Consider the following 20,138-nt stretch of genomic DNA (forward strand, 5'->3'; position numbering starts at 1 on the left):
CTTCGGTAGTAATGCCTGCAGAAATAAGAACATGAACAGAGGCAATAACAGCAATGTTAGTGGGAAAAAATGCTATCAGCAACAACGACAGCAAGACTCCATCTCTACCACCTCTGCTCCTACTTACAATTTCTCTTTTTTCACCTCCGTTTTCGATCTTCATCTTCGTGGTTCAGATTCTTTTGATATTGTGACTTTTTATTTTACTTTTAACCACTACACACCCAACAACAATGTAACTTTTATTCTTAACAGTTCACACTACAACACAGCAAGACAATAGCCGTTATTGCACTCCAAACGACGACAATGACAATACACGTGTATTATAGAGAAGAACAACAATGTACTCCTAATTTCAATTAATGTTCACAAAGCAGTATGTGCAGAACAAAATTGTCAGTTCTCAGTTCACAGTTCGCTTACCTTGGCTAATTCTTGTAGCTCACTCTTCAAGTTCACTGCACATCGAACTCAGGTCTTCCGGACGCGTCGCAGTCGCTTGGACGCTGCCACAGTTACGGGCTCACTCAAGTTCACTGCACGTCGAACACAAGTCCTCCGGATGCGTCGCGCTCGCCTGGATACTGCCACAGTTACGGACTCACTCAAGTTCACTCCAAGTCGAACTCAGGTCCTCGCTGCTGTCCGAGACAAGACTTGAAGGCTGACATAAGACTGACCGACTTCCGAATACTGATTGACTGACAACACTCACGGTGTTATTTATTAAACCACATGTTCTGGAGTCTTCGAGTCGCGTGCCTTTCAGGATCTCGGAGAGAAATCTGCTTCGAGATGCTTCCTTTGCTCTCCCCGCTCCTCGCCGTCACCGAAGTTCTCCTCCTCTTCCTTCTTATCGCGCTATAGCTCCTATCAAAGCTCGAGTTTCCGTTTCCCCGCGCCTTCCTTCTCGCTAGATGCGCGCGCAGCTCCCTGACGCGACAAGAACGTTCTAGACGGGTGCCACAATAAGTTGCACCTGAAAGTTTGTCTGCCTCCATCTTAGTAACGTCTCTTCAAATTAACACAAATATCTATGATTAAAATAAAACATTTACTAGGAGGCATATTAATAATTTCGTGAACTTAAATATTTCTTGCTTTCTTGTAGATTACTGGGATTTAGCTGTGACGTTTCTAACTGAATACAAGCCCTTGATAAAGGTTTGGCTTGGACCTGTACCAGCGGTCGGTGTAATGGATCCTGCTTATGTGGAGGTCAGTATTTATACAAGTGCAACCTACAATTTAAAATGTATATATTTAGGGTCATGTTACTGGAGAGTTTTTTAAAAATGCTATTAGCTTCACATTCTAATTATACTAGACATCCTGTGACGATGTACCAGACTCTTGATCTAGCAGTCTTTCCCTTAAGATCACTCGTCATACTTAGTCTTTCGAATCCCTGTTAGACTTAATCGAATCACCAGTTGGAGGAAGGTAGTAACTATAAAAAATAATTTCTCAGAAATCATTGTTGTTATCTTTTTTATGGAATTTTACCTCAAATATAAAACGCCGACTTTTATGTTTGGAATCATATGGAGCTATTAGAAAAATAAGAGATACATAATTTAACCAGCCACTCTGGTCATAAACTGGTGAATTTATGTTCTTTTTCAAACTGTCTGACAATCTATTGTGTAATGTAACGTAAAAATAAGCACAACAAATATAAATTACATTTAAATTAATATAAAATAGTTTTGTACAATTTTCGGTCAATAATTTATATCAAGTATGAAAACAGAGTATATTCTCTTACATCACATTAAAAATGTATTTCACTAATTATAGTATATTATGTGTCACGAATATTTCCGACTTTTCATATAACTCACCTTCAGGTGACATAGTAAGGCAGACAAAAACAAATGAACATAGATGAAAGCAATATAATGAACAAAGACATATACGTGTTCAATCATGCATGCCCATTTTAAATACTTGTATACTAGAATGTATTATCCTGTTTGTGATTATGTATTCAGTCTCTTTTTATTATATATATTCTTTTTATTATTGTTATTTTAGAGTTAATACTGATTGTATATGTATTCAATCTCTCTTTCTTACTTAATTATGCTTATGATTATTTATAAGTTAATATTTCGGTGTGTATTTTTCAGTATGTGATTTGATCCTGGTTGAGTGGAAGAGAAGGCCTGAAGGCCTTAACTCTGCCAAGGAAAATAAAACTATTATTATTATACACACTTTATTACAAATGGATAAATACGCCTTCTAAGCCTACAGTTCAATTTAAACTTAATTTTTAATTTTTAAACATTGGCATACAAATAGTTATGTTATACAACAAGTAATTATTCTAAGTGTAGCCTTCATTCATTCGGTTGTCTATTCTATCTGATTGTTTTAACTCAATACTATGTATGGCACCATGACTCGCAACCACATTTAGCTTTAACTAAAAAAAATAATTAATACATATTAATATAATCTCACAACTAAAGGAATAGTAGAATTAGTATGATCAGCACAGCATTGAGACAATGACAATTATCTAGATATTAGTGTTAATGGAATAATACAGGAATGGCTATGTAAAATAATAATAATAATAATAATAATAATAATAGTAATAATAATAAATAAAAATATACCTAAAAAACTAGTTCTGTGTAAAATATTTCTAAACAACCTAATTTTAAACAACTGAGGACTAAGACTATCCCTGATTCCCAGCGGCAGCGAATTCCATGAGCGGGCCATGGCTATTGAGAAAGAACTTGCGTACAGAGATGTCTGATGACGCGGTATTGATAGCAATAGATTGTGCTGTGAACGTGTATTACGATTATGATGTGAAGCTAGGAGAGTAAACCGAGAGGAAAGGTATTTGGGTGTGGAATCATGTATAATTCGAAATAGCAGGCAAAGAGAATGTACTAAATGTCGATCTTACAAGCGGAGCCAGGAGAGTCGTAGAAAATATTCCTACATATGATCATGTCGGCGGATATTGAAAATAAATCGGCAGACATTATGTACACGTTGAAGTTTTTGAGAAAGTTCAGCACTTAGGTCGCTATATAAAACATCACAATAGTCAAAGTGGCACAAAGTCTACTAGCATCTGTAGTAGAATTTGTTTGAGTTTAGCAGGAAGAAAATTTTTCTGGCGTTTCAAAGAATGCATCATAGAGAAAACGTTTCTACAGATATATCTGATTTGCGTATTCCAGTTCATATTTGAGTCGAAATAGATGCCGATGTTTTTTACAGTAGCATTGAAAGTAGGCTAATTATTTGGTTGTTGAGAGAGACAGGCTGAAGTGTGTTCATATTAATGGAGGATAAAAGCCTTTGCTGCCCCAAGAGAATGGATTGGGTTTTATCTGGATTGATATTTAGCCCAGAGGGTAAATTCTTTGAGAAATGGGTACCATATTAGAATTCACCCCTTACACACTTTATTACAAATGGATATATTACGCCTTCTAAGCCTACAGTTCAATTTAAACTTAATTTTTAACTTTTAAACATTGGCATACAAATTGTTATGTTATACAATAAGTAATTGAGGGGTTTTCTGGAAAAAGGGCGTATACGTCAATATGGCGAATGGAGATACATGCAATCTAAGATTTTAAAACGCACCTGAATAAAATGTTATACACGCACGCAGAACTGTCCTGCAGGTATGTACAGTACAATCAAAACAAAATTTCGCTACTATAATTATTCACTACATTTTAAACCGTTTTCCCGAAGAAGGACGTATAGGTCTATCCGCCTTTCTTCCGTCAAAGCCCTCAATTATTCTAAGTGTAGCCTTCCTTCATTCGATTGTGTATTTTATCTGATTGTTTTAACTTAATTACCATGTATGATGCTATGACTCACAACCACACTTAGCTCTAAAATGAGCATGCATGGTTGAAACACATATGTTTTTGTTCGTTGTATTACTTTCACCTATGCTCAATTTGTTTTTGTCTGCCACCTGAAGATGACTTGTATGAAAAGTCGAAAACATTCGTGACCCATAATATAATATAATTCGTGAAATACATTTTAATGAGATGTAACAGAATTTATTCTCCTTTCATACTTGAGATAAGTTATTGACTGAAAATTGTACAAAATTATTTTATATTACAATCTTAACTTATCTGAACTCTCAACATGACATTTAAATACATTTAAATTGTTTAACTCTTATTTCAATGAACTGACGGGGAATGAGTCAAATTAATACAATATAATGATAAACAAACACGGGAAAGATACTTCAGAAAACCTAACATTACTTCATCGATTTACCTCCCCATCATACTCAGCCTTTCATCACAAAAATGGGTGCACCTCTGCACATTAGTGTGTTGGACATCTGTGACACAGCGCATGAGGGTTGGCCACTAAAGGGAAACTAAGAGCTGGAGCTTAAACTGAGAGGATTCAAGCCGGCATCGAAATTGGAATCCTGTGTGGCTCAGTGGATAGAGCGTCAGCACGTAGAGCTGAAAACCCGGGATCGAATCCCGGTGCCGCACAGTGATCAAAAATCTATATTTAGGAGGACAAAAGTAGAAAAATGGCATGTAAAAAAAATTAAATAAAACCCTTAAATTATTTCTTCTATATAACTGAGTAACACTGAATTGATTATCTTAATCAGCGGAGATGGCTGCATAGCGAGATAAGAAGCCGGTAACATGCCACATTTCGCCACCTAGTGTTCTTACTCAGCTAGTGCCGCGAGTCTGCCGTTTTCTTTGTGCTGTAACTCTGTTGTAAGTGGTCGATTCCATTCATATTTGGTATCAACATGACAAGTACTTCTTTAGGTACGTAACACTGTTTTTGTTATATTTAACGATATTATAGCATGTGAAATTTTAGTAAGAATAGACACGGGACAAAATATAAATATAACCATTGAGTGCAGACTTGACTAAGGAAGAGAAAAAAACCACCCTTTGTTCCGTCCCAATTTTTTTTTTTTTCACTTCCTCGAGTATTTAACTCTATTTTAAATGAAGTCTTAAGGTGCGCAGATTTGCGGAAGTAATAAATTATGCGCACTATTCTTTCCAGGTGCAGTAGTGCAATTTTTCTCGATTACAGTTATTTAAATATCTGTGAACCGAATCCGCTTCCGAAGTACAATTCCAGGAATTCAAGGTGGTAGCTTGTTAATTATGTGTCAAATAAGCTTTCTGAGTGCCCAAAAGGTGCAATAGTACCTAAATGTTACATTTTTCCCATAAGATAATGTATCGTTGGAGAGCAAGAGGATAAAGAATATGAGTTTTCTTATTAACCAATTATTTACCAATTACAAACTAACATGAAACCGCTATAACCAATAATCCTTAACGTAATTTTCATTAAATTTCAGCTTGTATGTTAATATTCTATTTGTAAAACGCTCCTTCCTTTAGATATTTTTCACTTATGATATGATATATGATATATGACACGACACGACACGATATATGATATGATATATGATATATGATATGATATATGATATGATATGATATGATATGATATATGATATGATATGATATGATATGATATGATATGATATGATATGATATGATATGATATGATATGATATGATATGATATGATATGATATGATATGATATGATATGATATGATATGATATATTTAATACTCAGGAGAAAAATTCGCTCCGGCGCCGGGGATCGAACCAGGGCCTTTGGTTCTACGTACCAAGCGCTCTCACCACTGAGCTATGCCGAATTCAATCCACAGCACCGGATCGAACTTTCCTCCTTCGACATTTCCCTTTGTGCCCTGACTCTAAGTTAGGCATATATATGTTGACGTGTATCCAATGTCAACTGCCATTATACTAGGAGCGCACTCAGCTGAGTGACTTGTTGGCCGAGAATCCGCAGTTATTATGCACTGCTAGCTGAGAGAATATTACAGATATATTAATTTGTCCTACAGAATTTATCTGTAATATTGACTTTTAATATTTTGGGAGAAAAATTCGCTCCGGCGCCGGGGATCGAACCCGGGTCCTTTGTTCTACGTACCAAGCTCTCTGACCACTGAGCTACGCCGACCCGGGTTCGATCCCAACGCCGGAGCGAATTTTTCTCCTAAAATATTTAATGTCAATATTACAGATAAATTCTGTAAGACAAATTAATATATCTATAATATTCTATAACATAATGATATGATATGATATGATATGATATGATATATGATAAATGATACGATACGATAAGATACGATATATCTTATTCCACCAGATTATATCGGTCGAGATGGCCCTTCACATTTCTGCATAAAGTGCCATCACTCCCTTGGATATATGTTTTGCTTATGCGTTTTTAAACATCCCGGCTATTACATATAAATATCCTGATAACTTTTCTATTAAGTTTCTCACCTCTGTTTCCCCTCCCTTCTTTTTCTACTTACCCCTCCCTTTCCTAGTTATCTATCTTATTCTTACTAATTTCATTTAACTAAACAATCACTTCTCTCAATTCCTTATTAATTGTTCCCAACACTGTTTACATTAAGTTGAACTCTTCCATAGTTGTCAACTTATTTATTCACTTGAATCACTAACGTTCACTGACCACTTATTCCCATTAATCTAACCTGTAAATTTTAAAACGAAGTATCGATGGCACAGAACCAGACTGTTCCAAGTCCAGTTTTCTATTTTTTTTTTTTTTTCAGGAGAGCTATTTTAACCCAGATATGTCTGAAATATGTTTTTGCAATTTTTGTGTATTTTACAAATTACATTTAATGCAGTATATATTTGAAGTACATCTATGGTGTCGATACATTCTAGTTGTAACTGGTTGAGCTAGAAACAGGTGTCCTTTTAAAAGGACAGTAGGCATATGGGCATACATTTTGAGGAAAAATTGTAAACTTTGCTTACATGAAGGGAAACAATGTAATTGTTATTTATTATTATTATTATTATTATTATTACTATTACTATTATTATTATTATTATTATTATTATTATTAACAAATTATTACGTTGTTATTTTGTTATAGTTTATTAGTATTAATAATATTATTCTGAAGAGCGATGCATTGTGGCTACATTCATTTAAACTCTAGAACGCTATCGTAATTGAGTAGTACCGTACTGCTATTGATACGTTAAAAATGCGTAATAGGCAAAAAAATGTTGAAGTTTCGAGGAAGAGGTAATATTGGGATAGAAGAGACGATACATAATATAATGAAACAATTGCTGTGGCAATGTCGAGAGACAGGTTTGAGTTCATTTTCTCAAATCTACATTGTTATGACAATGACAATTTAGATAGAAAATAAGACCTCTTCCAAAAATAATAAATGAAAAACAATAGAAACTTGCAGTATGTCCAATCAATTCCTCCCTCCAGAACATCACCAGTCTTCCACTTGTAAAGAGATCTTGCTGTGCAAATCTGGCTTTCAGGTATAGCTCCCTGTGAAGCAGATTTGAATAATTTCAAGGGAAAAATTGTTCCGGAGCCGGGTATCAATCCCAGGACCTTTGGCTTAGCGCACCAACTCTCTGCCGATTAGTTACCCAGAAACAACACCCGACACCATCTCAACTTTTCTCTTTATATCCACACACCTCAGTGGGCTGACAAGACGCCAGAAACCCAATTTTGAGTGCACACAAACTCTGTGTGACTTGGAGCGTTCTGTGTGACTCTAGGCTGAAAGCCAGATATGCATGATATATATGTCACTGAGCTAGTTAACAGAAAATCACAATTCAAGTTACACAGAGTTTGTGTGTACTCAAAGTTGGCTTTCAGGCGTCTTGTCAGCCCACTTGAGGTATGTGGATATAAAGGGAAAAGTTGAGATGATATCGGGTGTAGTTCCTGGGTAGCTCAGTCGGCAGACAGTTGATGTGTTAAGCCAAAGATCCCGGGATCAATACCCGGCCCCGGAATAATTTTTCCCTTGAAAGTATCCAGATCTTTCTGTGTTCGCAGAAACATTGCTATGACTTTGCGTCTGCTCTTCACGCGCAACAAATTTGTCACCCCAATCCTAAACCCTTCCTCTCATGTTCAAGAAGGCTATGCTGAAATATTTTTGCTCCTGCTGCAAGCTGTGAACCAGCTAGATTAGTAGGTATTATATCACGTTTTTGGCCTGAATCCTCGTCTGTTACGTCTTCAGTGGCATTTGTAGGCTGCATTATAGCGATATGTCTGTATTTGAGATGAAATTTCGCTCTTAGCATAATTTTCAAACATAGATAGCATTTCATGCACGGAAAATCCACTAAAATTTGAAAAAGCGAAACAATTTCAAAATATATGGGAATATGCCTACTGTCCTTCTAAAAGGACACATAAGTCTTCGTCATTGTAATGTCGCAATGAATAGATATTTCGAACGCATTGTGGTTTCACGTAATATTTATGTTTATTAGGAGTCATTTTATCTATAGTCTAACGATTTTTTGTTTTAAATTTCGTACCGTAACACTACTTAATTTTCATATCTGATTTGCGTTTCGGATACCACAGCTGAAATAAACGAACAATTCTCATGTCCACATTTCAAACTCAACTGTTACCAGAACTCTCATTACCAGGCTTACCACACCTAGCAAGCCTCTAATCAAGACCAGTAATATTGACACCTGTGATAAAGCAAATGAGTTAACAGTAGAGAGGGTAATTGGAAACATTGACTACTGTCCTTGTAGAAGGACGGTAGGCATATCTGGGTTAAGCTTCTGACATTCAAAGCTTCATTAAACAATTTGAAATAGCTTCATAGCAAGCTTATGGAGAGGAATATTTACAATTTTTTCGATTCGTATTATGTAGAAAAGAACTGAAACACAATGAAACACAGATTTCTTTCTTATAAAAAGTTGGACTTAGAACTGTCTGGTTCTCAGCCATCGGTATATTTTTCACTAATCCTTCACTTTTATTCAATATTTTCAGCCATAAGTTGAAACACCAAGCTGTAAAATATATATATATATATATATATATATATATATATATATATATATATATATAATATATATATATATATTTTTTTTAAGTATGAGTCGAATATCAATGCTCAGCCTCTGTAAGGAGTAAACGTTTCAATGCCGTCTCCAAAAATAGGCCTACATCTAACAATAACATAATAATACTGTAGTCTATAATCTTTCCGCTGTAAGAAAAATCCTAATGTAAACAATAGCACGTGACTGAATTGAGGCTTCATTGGCCGCTGTTTGGCGCCATAAATTCTCAGTACGTGTTCCCGCCTACTGTTGTACATTCTGTTTCATGTTAAATATTTCCCGTTACTCGTCAAGTAGGCCTAACCTCACTACTATGCATTAGTTTGCTTAGGAAACATTTACTTTGTAATTACTGCAATTAAATTATTTTTAAGTCTTATGTCTTCACAATGGACAGTTGAGAATACAGAAGCCATACTTCAGTACCACGTGCTTACGTGAATAACTACGAGCTCAAGTGACGCCAGCTTGTTACAAGAACAGACTACCTCGGTATTGCTGTTGGTATTCATCCGCGTTCATAGTACATAACAAAATATAGCCTATAACTAGTTTTTCTTTTACAAAGCGTTTTACATATGAGTGAAGTTAAATGTTTCATCGTATTTAACAACTATAATTTTTTTTTTTTTCAAATAATACAAGATTGTGGTTTCCAAATACGAACTACTGTATGTTTTCCTGCGTCATGTGAGTGTTTCGACTGGGAGCCAATCACGGGTAAGAAAGCAACATGCTTACATTAGGATTTTTCTTACAGTAAAAACAGTATATAAATAGTGTGCGCCATGCATGCTGATGACATTTCCTGAAATTCCGCGACTTTTGAAAAAAAATGTGTTCGTTGAATTCCGGTGCCGATCATATTAGACCGCAAGCACTTAAACTAATGGATCGGTAAGTATCCTCATAAACAAAAGGATATGATCCAATTTTATTTATTTATTTATTTATTTATTTATTTATTTATTTATTTATTTATTTATTTATTTATTTATTTATTTATTTATTTATTTATTTATTTATTTATTTATTTATTTATTTATTTATTTATTACTTTTGCTAATAATTATAACATAGCATATATTATATATAGAAAAAACTTTAGCTCGCCCCTGAAAGAGGAGAACTCGTGCTCAGGGGCGGATTCCTGAATTGAAACTGCATGAGTAAATGAACTTCATTTACAGCCAAGGCAAGATAACGTAGTTTTTCCTTCGCTTTTTGCTAGATTTGATCTCGCGATATTTCAATTCGGAACGTTATACCACCATTCATTCATTCATTCATTCATTCATTCTTAGTGTTCCGTCCAAGAGCAGGTCTTTCACTGCAAACCCAGCATTCTCCAATCTTTCCTATTTTCTTCCTTTCTTTTTGTCTCCGCATATGATCCATATTATCTTAATGTCGTCTATCATCTGATATCTACTTCTGCCCTGAACTCTTCTCCCGTTCACCATTCCTTCCAGTCCATCCTTCAGTAGGCAGTTTCTTCTCAGCCAGTGACCCAACCAATACCTTTTCCTCTTCTTGATCAGTTTCAGCATCATTCTTTCTTCACCCACTCTTTCCAGCAAAACTTCATTTCTTATTCTGTCTGCCCACTTCACATGTTCCATTCTTATCCATATCCATATTTCAAATACTTCTATTCACTTCTCTTCTCTTCATCGTAATGGCCATGTTTCTGCTCCATACAATGCCACACTCTACACAAAGTACTTCACTAGTCTCTTCCTTAGTTCTGTTATCAGAAGTATGCAGAGGTATGATCCTTTTTCTATTAAAAGCTTCTTTGGCCATTGTTATCCTCCTTTTGACTTGCTGGCAACAGCTCATGTTACTGCTTATAGTACACCCCAAGAATTTGAAGCTGTCCACTTGCTTTACTGCTTCGTTTAGAATTCGCAATTTTACCTTCTTTATTTTTCTTCTCACAACCATAATCTTCGTCTTATTTGCATTTATATTCATCTCACAATGCTCACAACTGTCATTTAGCTCCTGTAGCATATTCCTTACTATCATCTTCTCTTCCGCTAACAATGCCATATTACTAGCAAATCTTATGCACTTTATTTTTCTTCCTCCTACCATCACTCCTCCCATGTTCTGAAAGCAGTTCTTCAGTAAATTCTCCAAGTAGATGTTGAACAGGATAGGTGATAAAGGGCATAGTCTACTTGACGTACTCCTCTCCCTATTTTACTTCCTTCTTATATTTCTTTTCCTATCCTGATATTGACTCGTTGTTTCACATAAAAATTACTGAACAGCCGTCTCTCCTTCCAATCCAAACCAATTTTCTTTAGGATCTCTATCAGTTTTACTCCAATCCACTCTGTCAAATGACCTACGCCACCCTTGTCGATTAATACTGAAGCAAGAAGTTGGGCAAAAAATTGTCTGTATGAGATACAAACAATAATTATTGAAATTACGTTTGCAAATTCACAAAATACAATTTCTATATTCTTCTTCGAAAAAATTATTTTTATTATATTCTGCTACAATTAGGCTATATTACTTAATGAGAAAAATTTCTATAATTATCAGCTTTTTGTTTTCAGGCAGTTCTAAATAACACGAAGATGATAGAGAAAGCTCAACTGTACAAGCTTTTCGATCCCTGGCTTGGAACAGGTTTACTCACATCCACAGGTACAGGTTTACCACTAGTACTCGAATCTTTAGGTTCATATAAAGATTATTTAAGCCATTCACAGAATTTTAAAATGTAAATAATCTCTATTTCAGTAAACTTTCAACTAAAGAGAATTTTAAAATACCTAAGAGTTACGTTTAATCGAATTAATTCCTAATTTTAACCGAAAAACTCACCATAATTGTCATGGCACATAATTCAATTTCCTTCTATATATTTATCAATTATGAATCTTTAATTAGTAGCAATATAACTATTTCAATTCAGTTTAAAAACGTATTATACCTTTGACTTATACAGGGCAGAAATGGCACTCACACAGGAAGATTATCACACCCTCCTTTCACTTCAAGATACTGGAAAAATTCATGCCAGTATTCGCCGACAACTGCGATACTCTAGTAAACAAACTCAAGAAGGAAATTGGACGAGATGTCTTCGACGTTTACCCGTACATCTGTGCCTGCAGTCTGGATATTATCTGTGGTAAGTGTCTTAAGTTACATCACAATCTTTTATATTTAATAAGGAATAACACTGTGTACAGTCTACGAAGAGAGTTATGTTGCAAAAATAGGAGCTCCAGAACAGATTACACAGGGAAATGTGTTCCGTTTCCAACAGCCCCGCTATGATCGTACGTCAGCCTTTGTCAGTAAGTGAACAATTATACTGCAACGGATTATGTTTGATGATATGAATAATTACTATTATCCTATAAAATCTATTTGTGACGTAATCTTCAGAGAATGTATTTATGTATGTAATGGTTGTAACATTAAGTTATATTTAGCTGCTACAAAATTAGAACATAAATGCAATTTTCCTATTATATATATTTAATTCATAGGCTATATAGATGAAATCACAAACAAACTTTCAAAATCTGTTTACACTTCCCGATACGAATAATTCAAATAAAGATTATGTAATATTTAAACATTTCTTTGCAGATCAAAAAGTTACATTTGTTCGGATCAAATTTCTGCACATTAAAGGACAAAACTGAACTTCTTTCAATAATTTATTATCATAATACTCTACTCTCTTAAATTGACTGAGAATACGCTATTGGAAATTAAATGAATGGCTTATCCAAAACACGCTATGAAATGTTTCATATTACACAATTGTTACCTCGAAAAAGAAGCAAATACGAGCAAAATTGCATCAAACATTTTTGTTTGAAATATCTCAAAGAATAACTCCATTAATGACATTACCCACGGTTCAGCCTATATGTGAAAAAAGTAAAACACGGCAAAGAACGTGTCCATTGCACAGTGGTTCGAAACACGAATTTAGCGTGACATGATTAAATTTGGTCACCCTCGTCAAAGTGAATTTTATAGATAATTCCAAGCGAACGCCCATAGGTAATCAACCAGCTCATTGACACTCGATTGAACTATGAGAATCTGATTGTACTGATAGTACATAGCATGGTGCTCTAAAATTAAAGACCGATCATTTTTTTTCTTACGTACATTTATTTATCATACATTCATTTTTTTACCATCATCTCTTCTTCGTTGGTAAGCCTTTACTCATGCATATTCCTGTACTATTAAATATTGTTACAACTATGACTTGATGGAAAAAGAGTTAATAAAATTATTAGGCCTATAATCGTCTCGTGACCAGAATATGGTACGAAATGGAAATATAAAAATTGGAGACTTATCATTCGAAGAGGTGGAAAAATTCAAATACAGTATCTTGGAGCAACATAAAAAATATAAATGACACTCGGAAGTAAATTAAACGCAGAATAAATATGGGAAATGCCTGTTATTATTCGGTTGAGAAACGTTTGTCTTCTAGCCTGCTGTCAAAAATCTGAAAGTTAAAATTTATAAAACAATTATATTACCGGTTGTTCTGTATGGTTGTGAAACTTGGACTCTCACATTGAGAGAGGAACACCGATTAAGGATGTTTGAGAATAGGGGTTTTTAGGAAAATATTTGGGGCTAAGAGGGATGAAGTTACGGGAGAATGGGGAAATTTACACAACACAGAACTGCACGCATTGTATTCTTCACCTGACATAGGATTAGAAACATTAAATCCAGACGTTTGAGGTGGTAAGGGCATGTATCACGTACGGGCGAATCCAGAAATTCGTATAGTGTGTTAGTTGGGAGACCGAGACGTAGATGGGAGGATAATATGAAAATGGATTTGAGGAAGGTGGTTTATGATGGTAGAGACTAGATTAATCTTGCAGAGGATAGTGACCGATGGCGGGCTTATGTGAGGGCGGCAATGAACCTTAGGGTTCCTTAAAAGCCATTTGTAAGTAAGTAAGTATAATCTTAAATTTAATGTTAAAAATCTATACTCATGCATTCAGTAGCGCTCAAAAGTATTTTGTAGTTAAGGTTCTATGTTGTCAGTACTGTTTGCGTGCAGTTACAACAACGCAAAGCACACAGCTGTGTCATTCTATGAGTAGCGTCACGTTGCTGTGGTTACGTATCTAGGAAACAGGCAAGTTTATAGAATAACAATATAAATGCATATTCCATTAGCTCATAAGCATTTTATTGTTTGATTTGGTGGCATGGTATACATTAAATATTGGTATTTAGGTATTTAGACAATGCTTGTTTATTTTTACAGACTATTTCAAGCATGCCAAAACAAAAGGAATACTCTGTGGATGTGAGACAAGCTGTTTTAAACCCTTTGAGCAAGGAGAAATCGCAGTCTAGCGTTGCTAAAGATTTTGGTATATCACAACTCATACGTTTGTCGAGTCAAGAGTAAAAACAAAAACGGTTAGTAGGCAATAAGCCAAGGTATGGTCGTCCTCGAAAAACAACAGTGAGCTAGAAAGAATGATTTGTAAGCAGTCGGTTGCTGATCCACGAAAATCGGTTCGACAAATTAGGGATGATCTAGAGCAGTACCATAGACTGAATCTACTGTGAACCATCGCCTAGTAGCTGGTGATTAAAATGGTAGACGACCATCACGAAAACACGAAAACCACTCATAAATCCGAAAAATATGAAGGCTAGGTTAGAGTTTGCAAAAATGTATCAAACATGGAACACTACAGACTGGTATAAGGTGGGATGGAGTTATGAGAGTAAATTTAACTCATTTTCTTCTGTTGCTATGTAGTATGTACGTCGATCAAAAACCAAAGAGACAACAAAAAATACCAGGTACCCGCCATTAAGCACGGTGGTTGTACTGGGTGTTCATTTCAAAGTGTGTCATAACGTCACTGTTGATGAGTCAGCGATTTGAAGCGAGTTTCAGCTTTTATGTCAGAGAAGTTGCCTATTAATCAAGGCGTTCAATCTGAACTTGAGAATGTGTACGGTATAACTTGAACGTCGTAGCAACAGATGGCGGTCTGTACGGTCTGTGTGCTACCATAACCTCTTTCGAACTGTGTTTTGCGAGGCCAAGTCGTACGCAGGGTATTTGTTATCATCGGTTGCGTACGGCAACATTCCACAACACAAGTCAAATGCTCCGTTTCCATGTTGACCGTCCAAGTTAATGTCAACAAATACGTAAGTAATCGTCTTAAACCTCTCCCCATATCTCGACAGTAAGAAAAAAAACCCACCTCAGTACATGTTTCCAAACAGTTCACATTCCTGCCACTACCGGCGTTACCGTACGTATCGGTAAGTACTCTTCAGAATGAACTCCGTACTTTCTAGGCAATTTCCCTGGCACATAGGTAATACGCCTCTGCGGAAGTGTAGGAAGATTGAATTCTCTAGACTCATCGGTTAGCCACATGACGGCATACAGCGAGCCATGACACACTTTGAACTGGACACCCAGTAGTATCATGGTGTGGGAATCTTTTTCTACAAGTGTAGTTGGTCCTCCAGTCCAAATAGAAGGGAATATGGATCGTTTTATGTATAGTCACATGTTAGAAAGGAATATGGTTCCACATGGGAGGAAAAATATGCGACGTAATTGGATTTTTCAGAAGGTCAGTGCTCCAAAACACAATTCCGGCCATTTAAAAAAAATCTTTGCAGAAAAAAATTCAATTTTTGGATTGACCAAGCCAGAGTTCGGATCTTAATCTTATTGACTATATCTGGTATGAATTGGATCGACGTGTTCGTCGTAGAAGTTACTCAAATAAGGCTCAGTTCTTTGCTGCCTTAATGGAAGAATGGTCACAACTTCCACTCGAGCGATTGCAAAATCTAGTGGATTCAGTACCAAACAGATATGCTGATGTGATCAAAGCTCGGGGATATGCAACGAAATACTGATTTTTATCTCAGAGTCCAGAATATTTTTTTCTTATTATTACATACTTGGACTTACAAATTACTTTAGATCCAGAAGAATTTTCAATTATTTTTTACGCAAGATAGCCTAACTCTGTTTAAACTAGATATATTTTCGTACTAAACGGATTAGAAATGCATACTTTTCAATTATTCACTGGAATTTTTTTTAATTCAATACTTATCTTTTTGTAATTGAGACATATGCTTTCTCCAAATACTTTTGAGCGCTACTATATCTGTATAATCTGAAATGTTTACTTTTATTCCTACCAACTCTGGTTCATTCAATTACGGTATTGATTCATGGCGGTTCATGATGTTGCTATAACCTGAAATGTTCAATTGGTTTTAAATAAATTAAACTTCAGATATCCGCGTTGTTCTCTTTGCAATAAAGGTAGGCCTAATACAAATTGTATGTTTTGCGAAAATGAAGGAGATAAGTCACTGCCATGAACATGAACATCAAGATTATATTATAAACATTGCAATCAAAATGGCACCTTTCTCGCATCGGAATTATCTCATTGAATACAATTCGCGCTTGATATTTTCTCTGTGATAATTTAATTGAGCTTTTAAACTCATGTATGTTGCCATAAGATTTTTTATCGACCTTCGGTATCGAAAAAAAATATCATGACAACATACATCGTTAATCTCAATTAAATTGTCGAGACACTGTCAGCACTCACTGTATTATAAAGATAAGATAGTGTTGTAAACATGCTGAACCTTCATAACCCGTAATCGAAAATACAATAAACAACGATATATCAGCATCATGTTGTCATGGATTTGAAAAGCATCTATAGCTCAAATCCTACAACAGCGTGAATTGGGAAGTGCATGTCTTTCCGTAGAAGATTCCAATCTGAGAGCTGACATCATAGCACTTAAAAGGATTGAAAATATTTCATTGGTTTTAGATCCCACCATTCGCTTCGAAAGGTACACCACCCAGATGAAGGAAGGAAATTTTGAGAAACAGGCTATCTACGAAGCCTGCCTGCCATTCCTGTCAGAAAAACAAAAAAATCCAATTAAACAATGGATTGTAAGAGGCCTCTAGTTTGGATCTAGAGGTACCCTACCAAATTTCACCCGTGTCCTTAAAAGTCTAAAAATTAATTTCTATGAAATTCGAGAAATTCTAATTAAAAATCTTAGATATTCTCTCCAAATAATAAATTACCACTTAATGTTGAGTTAAATTAATTTTTCTTTCACTGTTAACACTGTATTAATTTTAATCTTGGTCTTCAACTTTGTAAATTCATTATTGTATTTATTTATTTTTATTATTTATTTTATTTATTTATGTAGGTTATTTTATGATACTTTATCAACATCTCAGGTTATTTAGCGTCTGAATGAGATGAAGGTGATAATGCCGGTGAAATGAGTCCGGGGTCCAGCACCGAAAGTTATCCAGCATTTACTCACATTGGGTTGAGGGAAAACCCCGGAAAAAATCTCGACCAGGTAACTTGCCCTGACCGGGAATCGAACCCGGGCCACCTGGTTTCGCGGCTAGACACGCTAACTGTTACTCCACAGGTGTGGACTTCATTATTGTATTATTGCCTTCTGCATACTTGTGGTCACCCTTGTGGAGGGCAGACAATTTTTTTTTCAAATATATCTGTCTCTCTCTTACGGGACAGCAATTCAGTATGGAGCAAAGAAAGGGGGTGTGTTGGCAATGTGAATGACAAAATGTTTAATTTACATTCCAAGTTTCAGCTTAAAGCATGTAGCATATTTTACCATAATATTGGAAGAAATACAGACACTCATATGTGCATGTTGGTCACTGACGCTCATTAAAAAAATTATAATTTGCGTTTTTATGCATATTAAAGAAGACTTTTGCAAATAATGCATCTGAACGGATCAATGGAATTTTTGTTATGCTTTAATATAATCTTTAAACTTCAAAACATTTAAGATGTTAAGTGCGGTAACCTATGGCTTTGTAACATAATTATATACCAATCTTTATAAGTCAGTCTAGAGTGGTAGGCCTTGCGAATGAGGTGTAATTGAAGTTATTATATTATTATAATAATTATTATATTAAATTTCGTAGATATGTAAACGTTTTAAGTTCGTTAATAATTCCTGCATGTAATTTAACCACATAATATTGAAATAATTTCTTTCAGGCGAGATTATGTCGTGCAGAAAAAAAAGGTGATTTACCTCTTACTTATGACTTTAAGGAACTCGGTGGTTCATTACCGCCCTCACATAAGCCCGCCATCGGTCCCTATCCTGTGCAAGATTAATCCAGTCCCTATTATCATATTCCATCTACCTCAAATCCATTTTAATATTATCCTCCCATCTACGTCTCGGCCTCCCCAAGGTCTTTTTCCTTCCTGTTTGACAACTAAAACTCTACATGCATTTCTGGATTCGCCCATACGTGCTACATGCCCTGCTCATCTAAAACGTCTGGATTTAATGTCACTAATAATGTCAGGTGAAGAATACAATGCGTGCAGTTCTGTGTTGTGTAACTTTCTCCATTCTCCTGTAACTTCATCCCTCTTAGCTACAAATATTTTCCTAATAACCTTATTCTAAAACATCCTTAATCGCTGTTCCTCTCTCAATGTAAGAGTACAAGTTCCACAACTATACAGAACAACCGTTAATATAACTGTTTTATAAATTCTGACTTCCAGATTTTTTGACAGCAGAATAGATGACAAAAGATACTCAACAGAATAATAACACCCATTTCCCATATTCATTCCGCGTTTAATTTCCTCCCGACTGTCATTTATATTTGTTACTGTTGTGCCAAGATATTTGAATTTTTCCACCTCTTCCAAGGATAAATCTCCAATTTTTATATTTCCAATTCGTAGAATATTCTGGTCACGAAACATAATCATATACTTTGTCTTTTCGAAATTTTCCTCCAAACCTATCGCTTCACTTGCTTCAAGTAAAATTCCCGTGTTTTCCCTAATCTTTTGTGGATTTTCTCCTAACATATTCATATCATCCGCTTAGACAAGAAGCCGATGTAACCCGTTCAATTCCAAACCCCCTCTGTTATCTTGAACTTTCCTAATGGCATATTCTAGAGCAAAATTAAAAAGTAAAGGTGATAGTGCATCTCCTTGCTTAGCCCGCAGTGAATTGGTAAAGCATCAGATAGAAACTGCAATATACGGACTCTGTTGTAATTTGCACTCTGACACATTTTAATTAATCCAACTAGTTTCTTGGAAATATGAAATTCTATAAAAATTTTATATAAAATTTCTCTCTTAACCGATTCATATGCCTTTTTGAAATCTATGAATAACTGATGTATTGTAGCCTTATACTTCCATTTCTTCTAATATCTGTCTGATACAAAAAATCTGATCAATATTCGATCTAATATCCTTAACATCTCACTGATGATCCCCAATATTTTCTTCTACGTATGGAGTTAATCTTCTCAAAAGCATATGGGCAAAATTTTGTAGACGTCAACAAAAGTGATATTTCTCGAAAGTTACCACAGTTAGTCTTGTCCCCCTTTCTTTAAAATAGGTACAGTTACGGACTCCTTCCATTGTCTTGGTACAATTTCCTTTTCCCAAATAGCAGGTACAAGTTTATAAATTTCGCTAGATAATGTGCTTCCACCCTCTTGTATTAATTCTACTGGAATTTGATCGATATCTAGAGACATACACTTTTTCAGATTTTCTATAGCAATTTCGACTTCAGAAAGTATGGGTTCGGGTATAAATGGCTCAGCAGTATGTTTTTGAATTTCGTCCCGATCATTTCTATTTGGCCTATGTACAGCTGTCAAAAAAAAAAAAAAAAAGTGGCCTCACTCGTGAACAGCGAATATTTTCAAAGTCCACTTCGGGTCGCGGCAATGTTACACGACGCATGTGCTTGTACAAGCAGTTCCGGAACTATAAAAGTGTTCCATATCTGCTCCTCGCAGACCAGCGGTAGAGTGCTTGTTTAATGTTCCAAAGGTTCTGGGTTCGGGCATTCTTCAAGTTTTCATTTTATTTTTTAATCGTTCTTTAGCGATGTAAATGATATTCAAATTATCATTTATATCCAGTTATCGTTCTTGATGGATATCACGATATTTATATTTTGTTATCGTTCTTTAGAGATATGAATAA

The 20,138-nt window shown here is 35.3% G+C and overlaps 1 protein-coding gene across 2 annotated transcripts in view; it reads left to right on the forward strand.

The window, feature by feature from the left end:
* The window catches only part of LOC138698306 (cytochrome P450 4C1-like), a 58,741-nt gene that overhangs the window by 8,690 nt on the left and 29,913 nt on the right, over positions 1 to 20,138 (forward strand). The window contains exons 3-5 of one of the 2 annotated variants that reach the window (XM_069824126.1): positions 1,115 to 1,221; positions 11,604 to 11,694; positions 11,999 to 12,184. In XM_069824126.1, coding sequence (XP_069680227.1) covers positions 1,115 to 1,221; positions 11,604 to 11,694; positions 11,999 to 12,184 — 384 coding nt within the window. Of the gene's footprint in view, positions 1 to 1,114; positions 1,222 to 4,794; positions 4,818 to 11,603; positions 11,695 to 11,998; positions 12,185 to 20,138 lie in introns of those variants that run through there. The other variant, XM_069824127.1, reaches the window with a different exon arrangement.

The sequence above is a fragment of the Periplaneta americana genome, chromosome 4 (assembly GCF_040183065.1).
Source record: "Periplaneta americana isolate PAMFEO1 chromosome 4, P.americana_PAMFEO1_priV1, whole genome shotgun sequence".
NCBI classification, from domain to species: domain Eukaryota; kingdom Metazoa; phylum Arthropoda; class Insecta; order Blattodea; family Blattidae; genus Periplaneta; species Periplaneta americana.